General features: G+C 42.9%; 1 protein-coding gene across 1 annotated transcript in view; it reads left to right on the top strand.

The window, feature by feature from the left end:
- Positions 1 to 15000, top strand: part of LOC147022212 (voltage-dependent T-type calcium channel subunit alpha-1H-like) — a 481200-nt gene that overhangs the window by 320350 nt on the left and 145850 nt on the right. The window contains exon 9 of the mRNA XM_085890488.1: positions 7245 to 7807. Coding sequence (XP_085746614.1) covers positions 7245 to 7807 — 563 coding nt within the window. The remainder of the gene's footprint in view (positions 1 to 7244; positions 7808 to 15000) is intronic.

The following is a 15000-nucleotide window of genomic DNA, read 5'->3' on the forward strand; positions in this document are numbered from 1 at the left end:
GCCTGCCCAACAATACCTAGACTTGGAACAGGCCACAATGGTTTCTTAATGATGAAGTTTTTTTTCTTTCAGTTTGCTCACTCGTATCATCGAATGCCTCATAATCGTACTGACGAATCGCTGGATACATCACAATACTTATAAACGCCTGGATATGGCAGCATTCATGGCTTTATTTCATTTCCGCACATGCCATAACCTCGATAAACTCTTAAATTAAGCCAAATTACAAAATATAAGCTTTAGAATTGAACTTTGTAGCAATTCTGACTGCTAAAAAAAATTGTGTTCGTTTGTCCAACTCAGACAGTTTGACATTTCGGGCGTTCTTGGGAGGTATTTTATATGATTGATCAGTGATTGCTAATTGCTTGCCAAGCCTGCCATTCATCATCAACTGTTTTGTTGAAGTACTTGCTTGGGTGCTTCAGCCACAAGGCTGCACTGTCAATCTTCACGACCACCTGCCTGGGTTGTGTCCTGCAGTGTCGTTCCTTATTTACAGTTGGAGGGAAGGAAGGGATGGAATGGAGAGAAGGAATGGATGGAAAGGATGGATAGATGGAGCAAAGGGATGGATGGGATGGAGGGGAGCGATGGATGGATGCAATGAAGGGATGGATGGAAATGATGGAGGGAAGGGATGAATCGATGGATGGGATAGGGGAGGGATAGTTGAAGAGACGGGGGAGGGATGGATGGTTATAGGGATGGATGAAGGGATGGATGGATGGATTAAACCGATTCTCCCTCTCCCCTTCATCACTCTCCCCCTCTTCCCCACTTTTCCCTCCTTCGCCCCCTCGTCTCTCTCTTGCTCAACTCTCTCCTCTCTTCCTCCCCTCCCTCTTATCTCCCCCTCCCTCTTCTCTCCCCTCCCTCCCTCTTCTCTCCCTCCCTCCCTCTTCTCTCCCTCCCCTCCCTCTTATCTCCCCCTCCCTCTTCTCTCCCCTCCCTCCCTCTTCTCTCTCCCCTCCCTCTTATCTCCCTCCCTCCCTCTTATCTCCCCTCCCTCCCTCTTCTCTCCCCTCCCTCCCTCTTCTCTCCCCTCCCTCCCTCTTCTCTCCCTCCCCTCCCTCTTCTCTCCCTACCCTCCCTCTTCTCTCCCTCCCTAACCTTCCCCTTCTCTCCCTACCCTTCCTCTTCTCTCCCTCCCTGATCTCTCTTCTCTCCCTCCCCTCCCTCTTCTCTCCCTAACTTCCCTCTTCTCTCCCTAACTTCCCACTTCTCTCCCTAACCTCCCACCTCTCTCTCCCCCTTCCCACCCCTCTCTCTCCTCCCCCCACCCTTCCTTGCTTTCCCCTCTTCTTCACTCTCCCCCTTCCTCGCTCTCCCCCTGTCCTCGCTTTCCCCCCTTCCTCGCTCATCCACCCCTCTTTGCTCTCCTTCTCTCTCTTCTCTCTCCTCCCTCTCTACCCCTCCAACTTTTCTCTCTCTCTCTCTCTCTCTCTCTCTCTCTCTCTCTCTCTCTCTCTCTCTCTCTCTCTCTCTCTCTCTCTCTCTCTCTCTCTCTCTCTCTCTCTCTCTCTCTCTCTCTCTCTCTCACACACACACACACACACACACACACACACACACACACACTCACACACTCACACACTCACACACTCACACACTCACACACTCACACACTCACACACACACACACACCCTCTTATTTTAATATTCCCATCAGCGAAGCAACAGGTTATATTTGCTGGTAATGTAATTATGAGTTTCCCTGCAAAGAACTTCAATGCAAGAGGAGGTCATCAGCCCCTTCAAAGCCTTGCTATGGTTGCCAATTAATCTGGCTTTTTAAATGCTGAAAATCAGGCAAGGAAGCACAACACAACACATGCCATTTTTCAAGTCTTTGGTCTGACTTGGCCAGAGTTTGAACCGCCAACCTCCCAGAAACAGAGTTGACACCAACCCTTAAGCCACCAAGTCTGGTTAATGAAGTTTCTCACACAGATTGCAGATAAGATGTGTGACAAACTCTTATGAGCCACTTTCTTGGCTTTCCTCAATTATGGGTTTGATTTTGTCCTCTCAGGACACATTTCAAGAACAACAAGAGCTTGTGGAAAAGTGAGGTGGCAGAGTACAAAGGGAACTTACTGACAATGCAGCAGTGGGGCACAGTTGGACAAAACAAGCAAGGGAATGAACAGAGAGAGAGACAGACAGACAGACAGACAGACAGAGACACACAGTAACCCACAACTAAAATGTTGGGTGCAGTCGGATAAGGTTAGGCAGGTGGGTCGGAAAGATCATCGTTTGGGATGGAAGATGATATGAGATGGGTCAAGTGTACTGCTCGCTTGAAACTGGAAGGAAGAGTGTGATTGAACAGATTCAGGAAGTCATGAATTGATTGAGTGACCTCATTTTCAGTTTGCTTGAGTGGTAAATGGTAGCTGTACCCATTCCATTTATGTTGTGTCTTATGCAGGAAGGTGGTGTTTTCTCTTTTGATATATTTGTTAATATTGGCCGACTCTGAGTATATGTGCTGCCCAGATATCTTGCATTAAATGAAATAACTCTCTCCTGTTACATATATATATATATATATATATATATATATATATATATATATATATATATATATATATATATATATATATATATATATATATATATATATATATATATATATATATATATATATACATATATATATATATATATATATATACATATATATACATATATATATATATATATATATATATATATATATATATATATATATATATATATATATATATATATATATATATATATATATATATATATATATATATATATATATATATATATATATATATATATATATATATATATATATATATATATATATATATATATATATATATATATATATATATATATATATATACATATATATATATACATATATATATATATATATATATATATATACATATATATATATATATATATATATATATACATACACATACATATATATATATATACACATACATATATATACATACACATACATATATACACACACACACACACACACACACACACACACACACACACACACACACACACACACACACACACACACACACACACACACACACACACACATACCATTGAATGTTGACACTACCTTTGAAGAGGTAAATCGATCAACAATGTCATGAACAAATTGTGTCCCTTTCTGTAACCATCACTTTGGTTTTAATTGCGTTTCGTCTGATGGAATTTCAAAACAAATGGAAAGATTTGATTGGAATGGTAATAAGGAGCCAAACTTGCAGGATGGTGTACATGGTGCATTTGGCATTAGAGGCGGGGGGGGGGGGGTAATGAGAGAGACCCAGGAGGAAATATCGAAACACAAAAGTGTTTTTACATCAAAAAAGTTACGAAAAACACACAAGGAGGAGAATTATGATTTATTGTAATGAGAATATATTGTTGCGGTTCTGGAAACCGCATCCCTCCAACACCGAAAGCAGCCAACATAAAGTGGTCCCCAGTCAGTTATTTCATTAATGTACGTTCAGATAGTCCCTTCCTTCTTGTCTCGTGGGTCGAACGGGACAGTGCGTTGTGTAAATCTCATAGCTAAGTCTGATTACGTCTCTGAACCTCATTCCTATTCTTTTTTTCTCTATTACTGAGGTAAATCCAAGCAAGGGGTCCTCGCGTGAGCCAGCAGGCACTACGCTCGGACACCCATCGGTAAAAACCACAGCCATGCCCTTCACGTCAGAATGTGTCCTCACAGAGGACCAAGGGCAGCAGTGGAAGCCACCAATAAACGCCAGCGCTGCACGGAGGGAGTGCCCCACAGCGACGACCCCCCACCCACTGTTCAGGCGATCAGAGGCATAACCAACATACCAAATGCTAACAACATACAGTATGCATGTGGCACACTCTTCTTCAATCCAAATCTCCATTCATAAATATACAGTCATGCGCCACTTAACGACGGGGTTACGTTCTGAGAAACGCGTCGTTAAGCGACGTCGTCGTTGTACGAACATCTTTTTTTTTTTTTCGTTTTCGTTTTCGAACATCGTACTTACACAAAACTACACACCTCGTGTGGTGAATTGTCGTGAATTGAGGGACATGACGCGGGATCACATGTTGTGCGTCTCGCGTATAAGGGGAGGTCTCTGCGGCACGAGTGATTGTCCCCGGGGCATTGCTATTGACATCGGCTGTTCACTTGATGCTCGTTAACTGAAGGTGCTCATTGACTGGTGAGAATGGAGATTATATCGAACTCCGTGCTTACGCGGATTGTCTGCAATGATTAACTGCACATGTATACGTTACTGCTTATGTACTCCTAGCTGAACCTGTATTCCCCGGTGTGCCCACAGAAGCGGCTCCAATCAAATGGAATAAAGCCTAAACTCTGAAGGTTCATCTCTCGCTCTCATTTCACCTCGGCTATATGGTGTAGCCTATTGCTCCTCGGATACAAACCTGTGCAGCATGTTACTGCACTGAATACTGTCGGCAATTGTAACACGCATCCAAAGATTGAAGACGCGTTAGTTTTACCTTTGTGCTGTTCATGACGGCCATCGGTGTTGTTCGCAGCAGCTTACAATCTCCTCTCACATCGATTATAGAAAGGTGAATAATTGGCGTTTGGATTTTATAAAGACGTAATCGTTGCATCGATGTTATAATTTATAAATGAATAAACGAGCTCCTGTCAATTGTGATATATATTTTTCGGAACAGTGCGATTGTTTTAATAACATGAAAAGCTTCACTCAAAACAAATTTGTGTTTTAATTTCGACTGTAACAACGATTTATTCGCGGAATTCTTCAATTCAAAGGTAATTTACTCGCTGGAAGGTAAACGTGCAAACATTGGTTCAGTTTGAAAGCCGATTTCCTTGAATCCCGATTTAGCACGACCCTGCTTTTTTCGCGATGACATTTTATGGACCTCAACGATCGCATTATAACAGGGCCACACTGTCGTTTATTATCATTATGAGGTATTATGTACTGTACAGCGTACGTAATTGTATGTGCTATTTCTATACCACTGGCAGCACTACGTCGGCTGCATCACTCGGCGATGGGAATTTTTCAGCTACATTTTTTTTTTTTCAGAGCTGGCAGATCCGTCGTATATGCGATCCGTCGTATATGCGATCCGTCGTATATGCGATCCGTCGTTGCCCGGAACGTCGTTAAGCGGCGCATGACTGCAGTGTATCTGTGCCCTTTTCAAACCGAATCTCCATCTAATAATTATATCCAATCCTTTCCCTCAATTCCCTGACACAGATAAGGGCTGGCAACGTGCACCCCACCGCCTCTGATAACCGTGAACACGATGCTCGGTGATGAGCGCACCCACACGCTGACTACGTGTACAATGGCGGACTCGTGCACAGCCCGTGTTACTTTATCTTCGTACAGAACGGAGCACGAATAACACATCTTTTTGTCGGGTCTGCACATGGGGTTACAATAATGTCTTACCGTTGGTCTTTGCTCACAATGATGGCCACAAATGTCTCCCGCGGATGGGAGACATCCTCCCGCACCTCTGCCTCGATGCAGCTGCGACCAGGCAGAGGCATGCTGTGAGACCGGATTGCTCGTGAGGTGTGGCACACCACGGAGCAGGCAAATTGACCAGCACCAACCGCAGGTCGCCGAGGCACAGCACGTGGTTCTTTGCAAGGCGATTCATATCACGGAGTTCGGTGCAAGGCGATTCATATCATGGGGTTTGGAGCGAGACTATTCCACCGCTTTGAACCATTTTGCCGGAAGTGGAGTGGAGCCACTCCACCCACAGTATAGGTGCTAGGAGAGCACAGTATGGGGGCTAGAGAGCCACCCCTTAGTTAGGAGCGCCAGAAGCACGCTCAGGTGAACCCCGAGGTCGCTGGCTGTCCTCCACCCCCCAATTGGAAGCAGGTAAAGAGGCCTAGTAGTAGTCACACTCCCCAGCCAGCGAGTTGTGCCTGGCACCACCACATGAAAAAAGACAAATAAGGGCCTTGCCCAGGTTTAAAAGAATGGAACAGTGTGCCAGGTCGGAAAAAAGGGTCATTAGGATCATTCTTGCCATAGCAGGGTTTGTTGCATTGTTTAGAGCTAAAAGTAAATGATTAGGTTCGATGAACTCTCCTCCGCACCATTCATGCGTGACACCTGGTACGAGTAATGTTGATGGGAAAATTTGTTAACAAGGGCCAGGCTCGGTCACCCTCTCCAAGTGCCAGAGAGGCCACCAGTATGTCGTGAGCACACACCCACGAAGATAATGTTTGAGTAATGAACACACCATCCCGTCTGTAAAAAAAAAAAAAAGAGGAAGGAAGAAAAAAAAAAGAACTTGACCAAAACAAGACAGGCAAGGAAGGTTAAGGGTACACTCTCTCACCTGGTCTGAGATCATCATACCCACTTGGATCCTCAAGAACACCTCCAAACTGCATTTGTTTACCATCGATATCACCGTGCCACCATTGCTGTGCCAGCTGCTGTCCAACGCAGGGCTTGTTGCCTGCTGCTGCTTGTGAGTAGGCCATATGGGCCAAAGCATTTTTGTGGGCCATTGAGGCCAAAGTGCTTTTGTGGGCTGTTGCGGCCGAAGATTGATGCCAATATTTTGAGTCACTGTGTTTGCAATTATTGCTTTGACTTTGTATTGCTATGAGTAATCAGGTAAAGTTTTTGGAACTTAACAGTAATTTTAACCTCCGCCACCAAAGGAGGACCGAGGTCATGTTTTCACCTGTTTGTCTGTCAGTCTGTCAGCACGATATCTTAAAAAAGTTATGGAAGGATTCGGACGAAACCTGGAGGACAGGTTGGGTGTGTAATCAGGACCAATTGTTTCGATCTTGGTGAAGATCCGGATTCGGATGCGAGATATTTTTTATTTTTTAACTAAGTGATTCCTCACTATTGAGTGATGTGCCAAAAACAACATATAGCAGGATATCTAAAAAACATTCTGGACGGATTTGGACGAAACTTGGTGGATGAGTTGGGTCGGTAACAAGAACAAGCTGATTAGATTTTGGTTAAGTTACGGATGCAGATCCGGTCTATCAGTGGGCTACAAAACGTAAATTGCTCAGCTTGGTGGAGGTATGCAATCTATCAAGTGCTGTTCTAGTATTTCCTTTTTTTGCCAACAAGATATATGCAAAAGGATTTTGCAAACTTACTTTGAACCTTCTTTCCTTTTTTATTCTTCTTTTTCCTCCCCAGCTTCTAATCGGCCTTCCTCGCTTCCTATACAATTCAACTCAAGTGCTGTTCCCCATATCACATTCTCTGGTTGTCTCTCCACGCAACCTGACCTGCTTCCAACTGAACCTGACTCTCTATCTCACTGCCATCGGCACTCCTCTCGAGTTCCTTCAGCCAGTGGTTCTGATTCTTCTGGAAGCCCAGGTCGTTGTAGTCAGGACCCAGGACCTTCTCACCTCCAATTGAGAAAAAAGTCACGACAATCCCTTACATCTTCTGCTGATGATGAGGTTCTAGATGCTGCGGTATATGGTGCTGAAGAAATGGGACAAGACCATGAGGATGACGAACAAGATGATGAGTATTGGTCAGAGGATGAGGAGGAGGAGGATGATGGTTCAGAAAACGGTGAAATGGAAGATGCAAAAGGCCATCACAAGAGGCTCCAGCCCTGCTTCCACTGTTGGACGACTCTGAGTGATCACTTTCGCTGGATTGTTGAGAGCAAATACTTCAACCGGGGCATCATGGTTGCCATCCTGTTCAACAGCATCAGCATGGGAATTGAATACCATGAACAAGTATGACTGCATTTCATGATTATATAGCATACTAGCAGTCACCTGTTTCAAAAATCAATGGTCCTAGATGCTTTGAATAAGGTAATTTGAAATTTGAAATTTATCCACGATAAAACAATTGAAAGAAATTTAATTGTGAAATTATGATAGAGAATATAACTCATTAAACTGAGACATTATTTTTTTAAAAAATAAAACCATATAATATCATACATGCATGATTTTTAGTTTATGATATATGAACAGGAATAGTGGCATGAAAAAAGCATTTGTAATGAGAAGTGCTATATGCATCTCCTAGATTGACTTGCCTTATGGGGTATTGTTTAGAACAGCCTTGAAGACGATGTTTTTGGTGAATGTTCCTGTCTTTGTTGTGCCTTGTTGTGGAGACTTGTCGATTTCGATTGTGATGGACTGTAGAGAGTGTGCGCTTGACAAAGCAACACAGAGCTAGCTGGTCACGGGTGAAAACTGTTTGTGGAAAGTACACCTTAATAGGTTAAACCAGCTGGACAGAATAACTTTAATACTGTATGTTATCACTCAATAATAAATCAAACTTCCGGAAGTTATACAACTTGTCTGGGAGAAAACTAACGCTCCCTTGCCATTCCCTTCAGGGGTGGGTGTTTCTGGAAGGTCGTAGTAGTTCACCACAGCAGATATCAGTCAATCACCAAGGACGACACGAAACTTGAAATATCGCACTCCGTCACGAGCGGGGCCCCTGTTTCATCGTGATGGGTTGCGGCAGGCGAAAGGCAATGGGGAGGGAGTTTATTTTGGCGAACCGCACACTTTTTGCGTATTATTATGTCATATGGACTAGCAGTCACCCATTGAAAAATCAATGGTGGTAGATGCGTTGAACAAGGAAATTTGAGAGCTATGGTACAAAGAATACTCATTAAATTGAGATGTTCTTTTTAAAATTAAAACCATACAAGATGCATATGTGCATGATTTTTGGTTTATGATATGCAGTGCCTATAGAAAGTCTACACACCCTTTAAAAATTTTCAGCTTCTGTTGCCTTATAGCCTGGAATTAAATTGCATTAAATCAGACTTGTTCCACCTTGATTTACACATCGTAACCCACAACTTCCAAGTGAAAAACATTTCGACACATTTCAGAAAATTAGTAAAAAATACAAAACTCAAATATCTTGGTTGGATATGTGTCCACCCCCTGAGTTTATTTTTGGTAGAAGCATGTTTGACAGCAATTACATGTGTGAGTCTGTTGAGATAGGTCTCTACCAACTTTGCACACCTTGATGGGGCAACATTTTCCCATTCTTCTGTGCAAAACTGTTCAAGCTCAGTGAATTTACATGAGGAGTGTTGATGGACAGCAATCTTCAAGTCATGCCACAGAATTTCCATTGGATTTAAGTCGGGGATCTGACTGGGCCACTCAAGGACTTTTATCTTTTTGTTCCTTAGCCACTCCAGTGTAGCTTTAGCTGTGTCCTTCGGGTCGTTGTCATGCTGAAAGGTGAACTTCTGTCCCAATTTCAGCTTTCTTGCAGAGAGCAGCAGGTTTTCCTCCAGAATTTTTCTGTATGTTGCTCCATCTATTTTCCCTTCTACCCGACAAGTACCCCAGTCCTTGCTAATGAAAAACATCCCCGTACCATGACGCTGCCACCATCATGCTTCACAGTAGGGATGGTGTTCTTTTGGTGATGTGCTGTGTTGGGTTTGCATCAAATGTAATGTTTTGTCTTTAGGCCAAAAAGTTCCATCTTGGTTTCGTCAGATCACAAAACTTTTTGCCACATGGCTTAAGAATCTCTGGAGTGTTTTTTTTGGATACCTCAAATGGGACTCAAGGTGGGATTTTTTGAGCAATGGCGTCCTTCTTGCCACCTCACCGTAAAGGCCAAACTTGTGGAGTGCTTGGGATATTATCACATGCACACAGTGACCAGTCTTTGCCATAAAGGCCTGTAGCTTTTTCAAAGTTGCCATTGGCCTTTTGGTGGCCTCTCTGATCAGTCTCCTCCTTGCTTGGTCATCCAGCTTGGAGGGACGGCCTGATCTCGGCAGGGTCTTGGCAGTACCATACGTCTTCCACTTCTTAATGATTGTCTTGACTGTATTCCAAGGGATGTTCAAAGCCTTTGAAATATTTTTATGCCTATTCTCTGATGTGTGCCTTTCCACAACTCTATCCCAGCGGTCTTTTGAAAGCTCTTTGGTTCTCATGGTTCAGTCTTTGCTGTGAAATGCACTACCCAGCAGAGGAAACCTACAGGAACAGCTGATTTTATTCTGAAATAATCAGAATCCCTGCAATTTAATATAGGTGAAGGCCAATTAACTTGGTGTGATTTTGAAGGTGATTGGTTACACCTGAGCGAATTTACAGTTGCTATTATAAGGGGAGTGGGCACTTATCCAACCTCCATATTCTAGTTTTGTATTTTTAATTAATTTCCTGAAATTTGTAGAATTTGTTTTTCACTTGGAAGTTGGCGGTTACAATGTGTAAATAAAAGTGGAAAAAGTCTGATTTAATGTAATTTATTTCCAGGCTATAAGGGAACAAAAGGTGAAATTTTTGAAAGGGTGTGTAGACTTTCTATTGGCACTGGATGAACAGGAATAGTGGTGATGAAATGTATTGCATTTGCAACAAGAAGTGCTGCCTATATTGACTCTCCTGATCCGCATCACCCACACCTTCTCCGCAGTCTCACAAACATCCGTGGCTACCCACCCCTTCTCCACGGGCTCACAAACGTTTTCCGCAGCTGATAAAACCTTGTCCATAGCCATCCACTCCTTGTCTGGAGCTGTCCACACCTTGTCCATGGCCTCGCTTACCTTGCCCGCAGCCAGGCAAATGTCCGCAGTTGCCCGCACTACGTCCATGACCTCGCAAACGTTGTCCGTGGCCGCGAAAACCTTGGACAGAATAGCATGAAAACTGGATGTTATTGTCAAGCAAGGAGAAAAAGACATGAAATGTCATAGCCCCCGTGCTTTTAGTAATTTTGCTGAATGGAGTTAAAAGACTTGCCCATATTTACAAGATTTATGTGGACGTGCAACTGACTTGAGTGGTCATTTGACATACAAGAACATTTGTGACATTTGTTACCTGTGCCATTTTCCAAGTTTGAATGAAATGGGACCGTGCATGTCCAAAAAATGGTTGGGGACACGTTTAAGTACAAAATAGCCTGCTGGTCAGCCATCTTGGATCTTATCTCAGAACAATGACGTGCATATATAAGCCATCATTCATTATATCTGTGTGCCAAGTTTGAACAAGATCAGAAAATGCATGCCTGAGAAATGTTTGAGGACGTGTTCAACACGGTTGTTTTTTTTTTTTGGTTTTGTTTTTACAACTTAAATGGCCACCAGTCTGCCAGTGAGCCATCTGATCAGATCGCAAAATAAAGTGAGGTGCACGTTTATGTAATCATGTACTGTGCTTGTGCCAAGTTTGAATAAAATCAGACCATGCACACCTGAGAAATGGTAAGGGAGGCGTTTTATAACTAATGGCTGCCAGTCAGCCATGTTGGATATGATCCCGAAAAAAATGATATGCATATGTAAGCCCTCATTCATTATCTGTGTGCCAAGTTTGAACAACATCAGTAAATGCACATCCGAGAAATCGTTGAGGACATGTTCAACACTGGGATTTCTTATCCAAGTAAAATGGTTGCCATTCAGCCGTCTGATCGCATCACAAAACAAAATGATGTACATACTGTATGTATATCATCATGTGTTGTCTTTGTGTCAATTACGAATAAAATTGGTCATTACATGTCCGTGATATGGTTGCGGACGCACACACGGACACGAAAGTCGAGACCAAATCCATAAGCCCCTGTTTCGGATGAAGTCCAACGGAGGCAAATAATAAATTAATTTCCTGGAAGATGTAAAACTTGTCTGGGAGGAAAAAAAAGACTCCCTTGCCGATAGCTGAAGCAGCGGGTGTTTCTCGTAAATTGGAGTAGATCTGCACCACAGCAGATTTCTATTGATGTGGATTGTAGTAGTTCACTGCAGAAAATTTCAGTCGATCACCGACTATGACGACCACGAAACGAAAATCGAAATATCTCTCTCCGTAGTGACCGGGGCCCCAGGTCCATCAGGACGGTGAAAGGCAGTGGGGCTCGTGTTTATTTTGGTCAACTGCGCACATTTTGCATATTATAGATTTTTTTCCTATTATTATATAGATTAGGATACACATTAGTGAGAATAAAAACTTTGCCGAACAATATGGTGTGGATACGTTCCAGATATTGAGTAGAGGACGAAGTATAACACATCTCCAAATACTAGAAATGGCATTTATCTATTCCATGAATTCTGTTATGTCAGCAAAAAGAGTTTGTCAATTCACTTTGCCTATATGCGCAAATAAGAAGAGTAACACAAACTCTCCCTCAAGGCCCTGTCACACCTTGACGTTTTAGCCAGCGTATGGCAAGGTATCAAAATGTATGTAAAATGCTGGCGTACACTGAACTATTGATGTTTTTTTTTCCAGTTTTGGACTTATTCGTAACGAATTGGACGTATTCATAACGTATTCGTAACGTACACAGAACGTTTCGATAACATACAGTGTAGATAATTTATATCAACGAATTCTGCGCGTGTTGTCGGCGTTCACAACCTATGCCCAACGATAGTCTAACTTATGCATAGCGCACGGCAGCATATCGCCGACGATCATGTGGTGTAGCCTATTAAAAGGCTGCGGCTCGACGATTCAAATCATAACCGCACTAGACATCGAAGTGTCAAGCCGCTATCACACCTTGACGTTTTAGCCAGTGTATGCCGCCGTATGAAAAATTTGCTGAATACACTGGCACACGTCGAATACGTTATGGGTAAGTTTTGTATATGTGAAGAGCACGCTGAAGCACACTGGCATACGTCGTAGTACGCCGAGTACATCGACAAATTTTCAGCATGTTGAAAATTTTTCGATGTATGCCAGCGTATGACGCACACGTTCCGCATACGCTGGCCATAAGTTGTAGGCACATTACGCGATCGTTGACACACGTCGACACACGTTACTTGTAAGTTACTCATAAGTCGAAACACATCGAGGTAAAGTTTAGTGTCGGTGTTCCAGACTCCCTGTTTTTTTTTATTGTATTTTATTTTTTTTCTTCGGTATGACGGTGATGTTGACACTTCGATTTATAGTGCGGTTGACGTACGACGTATGCCAGCGTATGACATATGCCAGCATACTACGACGTATGCCAGCATGCTCTTAACATATACAAAACTTACCCATACGTATTTGACGTGTGCCAACGTTTTAGACAAATTTTTCATACGTCGGCATACGCTGGCTAAATCGTCAAGGTGTGACAGGGCCTTCAGTCACAAATGTTGATGAAGAGGATTCTGCATGGCTCTGCCCCAGATTCTGCAACCTCCAATTGGAGCATTGAATACTAAACAGGTTCCTCCAACCTAGCGCATTGGGAGGCGATGAAGTCACCAGAGATTGGTCTTGGTCTTGTTGGGTCTTGTTGGGATTGGTCTTGTTGATCTGCACTGATCAAATCGGAATTGGTCTTGTTGATAGATGGCCTCGTCGTAGTATATCGGTTGTTCTTCATCGTCTCATTCAGTTTGTGAGAGTTTCACCTGAAGAGTGCACAACAAAAAGCTTTGTGGTTCTTTTTAATTCAGTTTCATGGAAATATCCTTCAAATGTCTCTTTATGTGTCTTTTACAGTCCACCAAATAATTCAATTATATATTTCTTCAATTTAAGCAACCTCTCACATTCTCCTCCCCTCCTCTTGCTCCCAATATTTTATTAACCTCTTCTATTCCCCTTTCTCACCTACTTTCACTCATTGTAAATGAGCATGATAACCAGAGAGTTTAAAACTCTCCTTTAAACTGACAGATCTCTCAATCCAAGCCACTGCCGATAAACTAGATATCATCTGTTTAACAGAATCCTTCCTCCCATGGGACTTCCCGACTCCTTAGTGTCTCTCTGTGGTTATTTGTTCTCTGATCTAATCGCCTGAACCACGCCCCAGCTGCGGAGTTAAACCTCACATCAATAACTCAATTTTTCACTGCCCTTGTACTGATCTTACACTTCCAAAAAGTTATATTCCACACCAGATTTATGCACCTCTCGTTTGCGTAGCCTTGCTTTTCCCTGGATATGCAGGTGCATATCCAAATTGTCTTTGCTTTCTTCATTCTGCTCAGAAGCTCTTTATCTTACTTCTCTGGTTGAGAATTGTGTTGATGTGAGTGCAAACACCATAGGGGCAATGGAAATCAAAATGAAAGTTGAGAGAGGGAGGAGAGTGAGACTGTGTGTTTAACTCAGTGTTTTCCTCCATACGCGTAGGAACTGTGAGAATAATTTGAAGTGATACGTATTGAGGTAAATCGAGACGAATAAATGTTTAGTGTGTGTGCGTGTGTGTGTGTGTGTGTGTGTGTGTGTGTGTGTGTGTGTGTGTGTGTGTGTGTGTGTGTGTGTGTGTGTGTGTGTGTGTGTGTGTGTGTGTGTGTGTGTGTGTGTGTGTGTGTGTGTGTGTGTGTGTCCTCCAGAACTGAAAAACCTCGCAGCCTGAAACTTTGCAGGCATACTAGGAAAAGTCCAAGGAAGTGCAAGAGTGAAAATTGGGTGCTTGGGTTAATTAAAACACCCCTTTTGAAGATAATTTATCGGCCTTATTTAATTATATTCTTCATCAGGCGATCCTCGGCCACCTCAATGTCTGGGTCTTAAGGCGTTTCTTGGTTAACCTCGCTGGGGGGGGGGGGGTCTGAAGCCGCCATGTTTTTTGGCCTCCCTAACAATGCCTAGACTTGGAACAGGCCGCAAAGATTTCTGAAAGATTATGTTCTTTTTCACTTTCCTCACTCATATTATCGAATGCCTGTTCATCATAGCTACAAATCGCTGTACACATTGCAATGCTTATAAACACCCGGAGACGGCAGCGTTCATTGCTTTATTTAAGTTCCGCACATGCGATCACCACATTTCGGGCATCTCCCGGAGGTGTATGTTTAATGTGGTGCTAATCGCATGCCAAACGAGCCGTTTCTTATCAACCGTTTCGTTTGAGTGCTTGCTTGAGTGCTTATGCCTCTTGGTGAGCATTCACCAAGCTGCTTGGTTGTTAGTTTCGGTAAAAG

This window comes from Eptatretus burgeri, chromosome 8 (genome assembly GCF_056783735.1).
Source record: "Eptatretus burgeri isolate ZD-2024b chromosome 8, Ebu_testis_v1, whole genome shotgun sequence".
Taxonomy (NCBI): domain Eukaryota; kingdom Metazoa; phylum Chordata; class Myxini; order Myxiniformes; family Myxinidae; genus Eptatretus; species Eptatretus burgeri.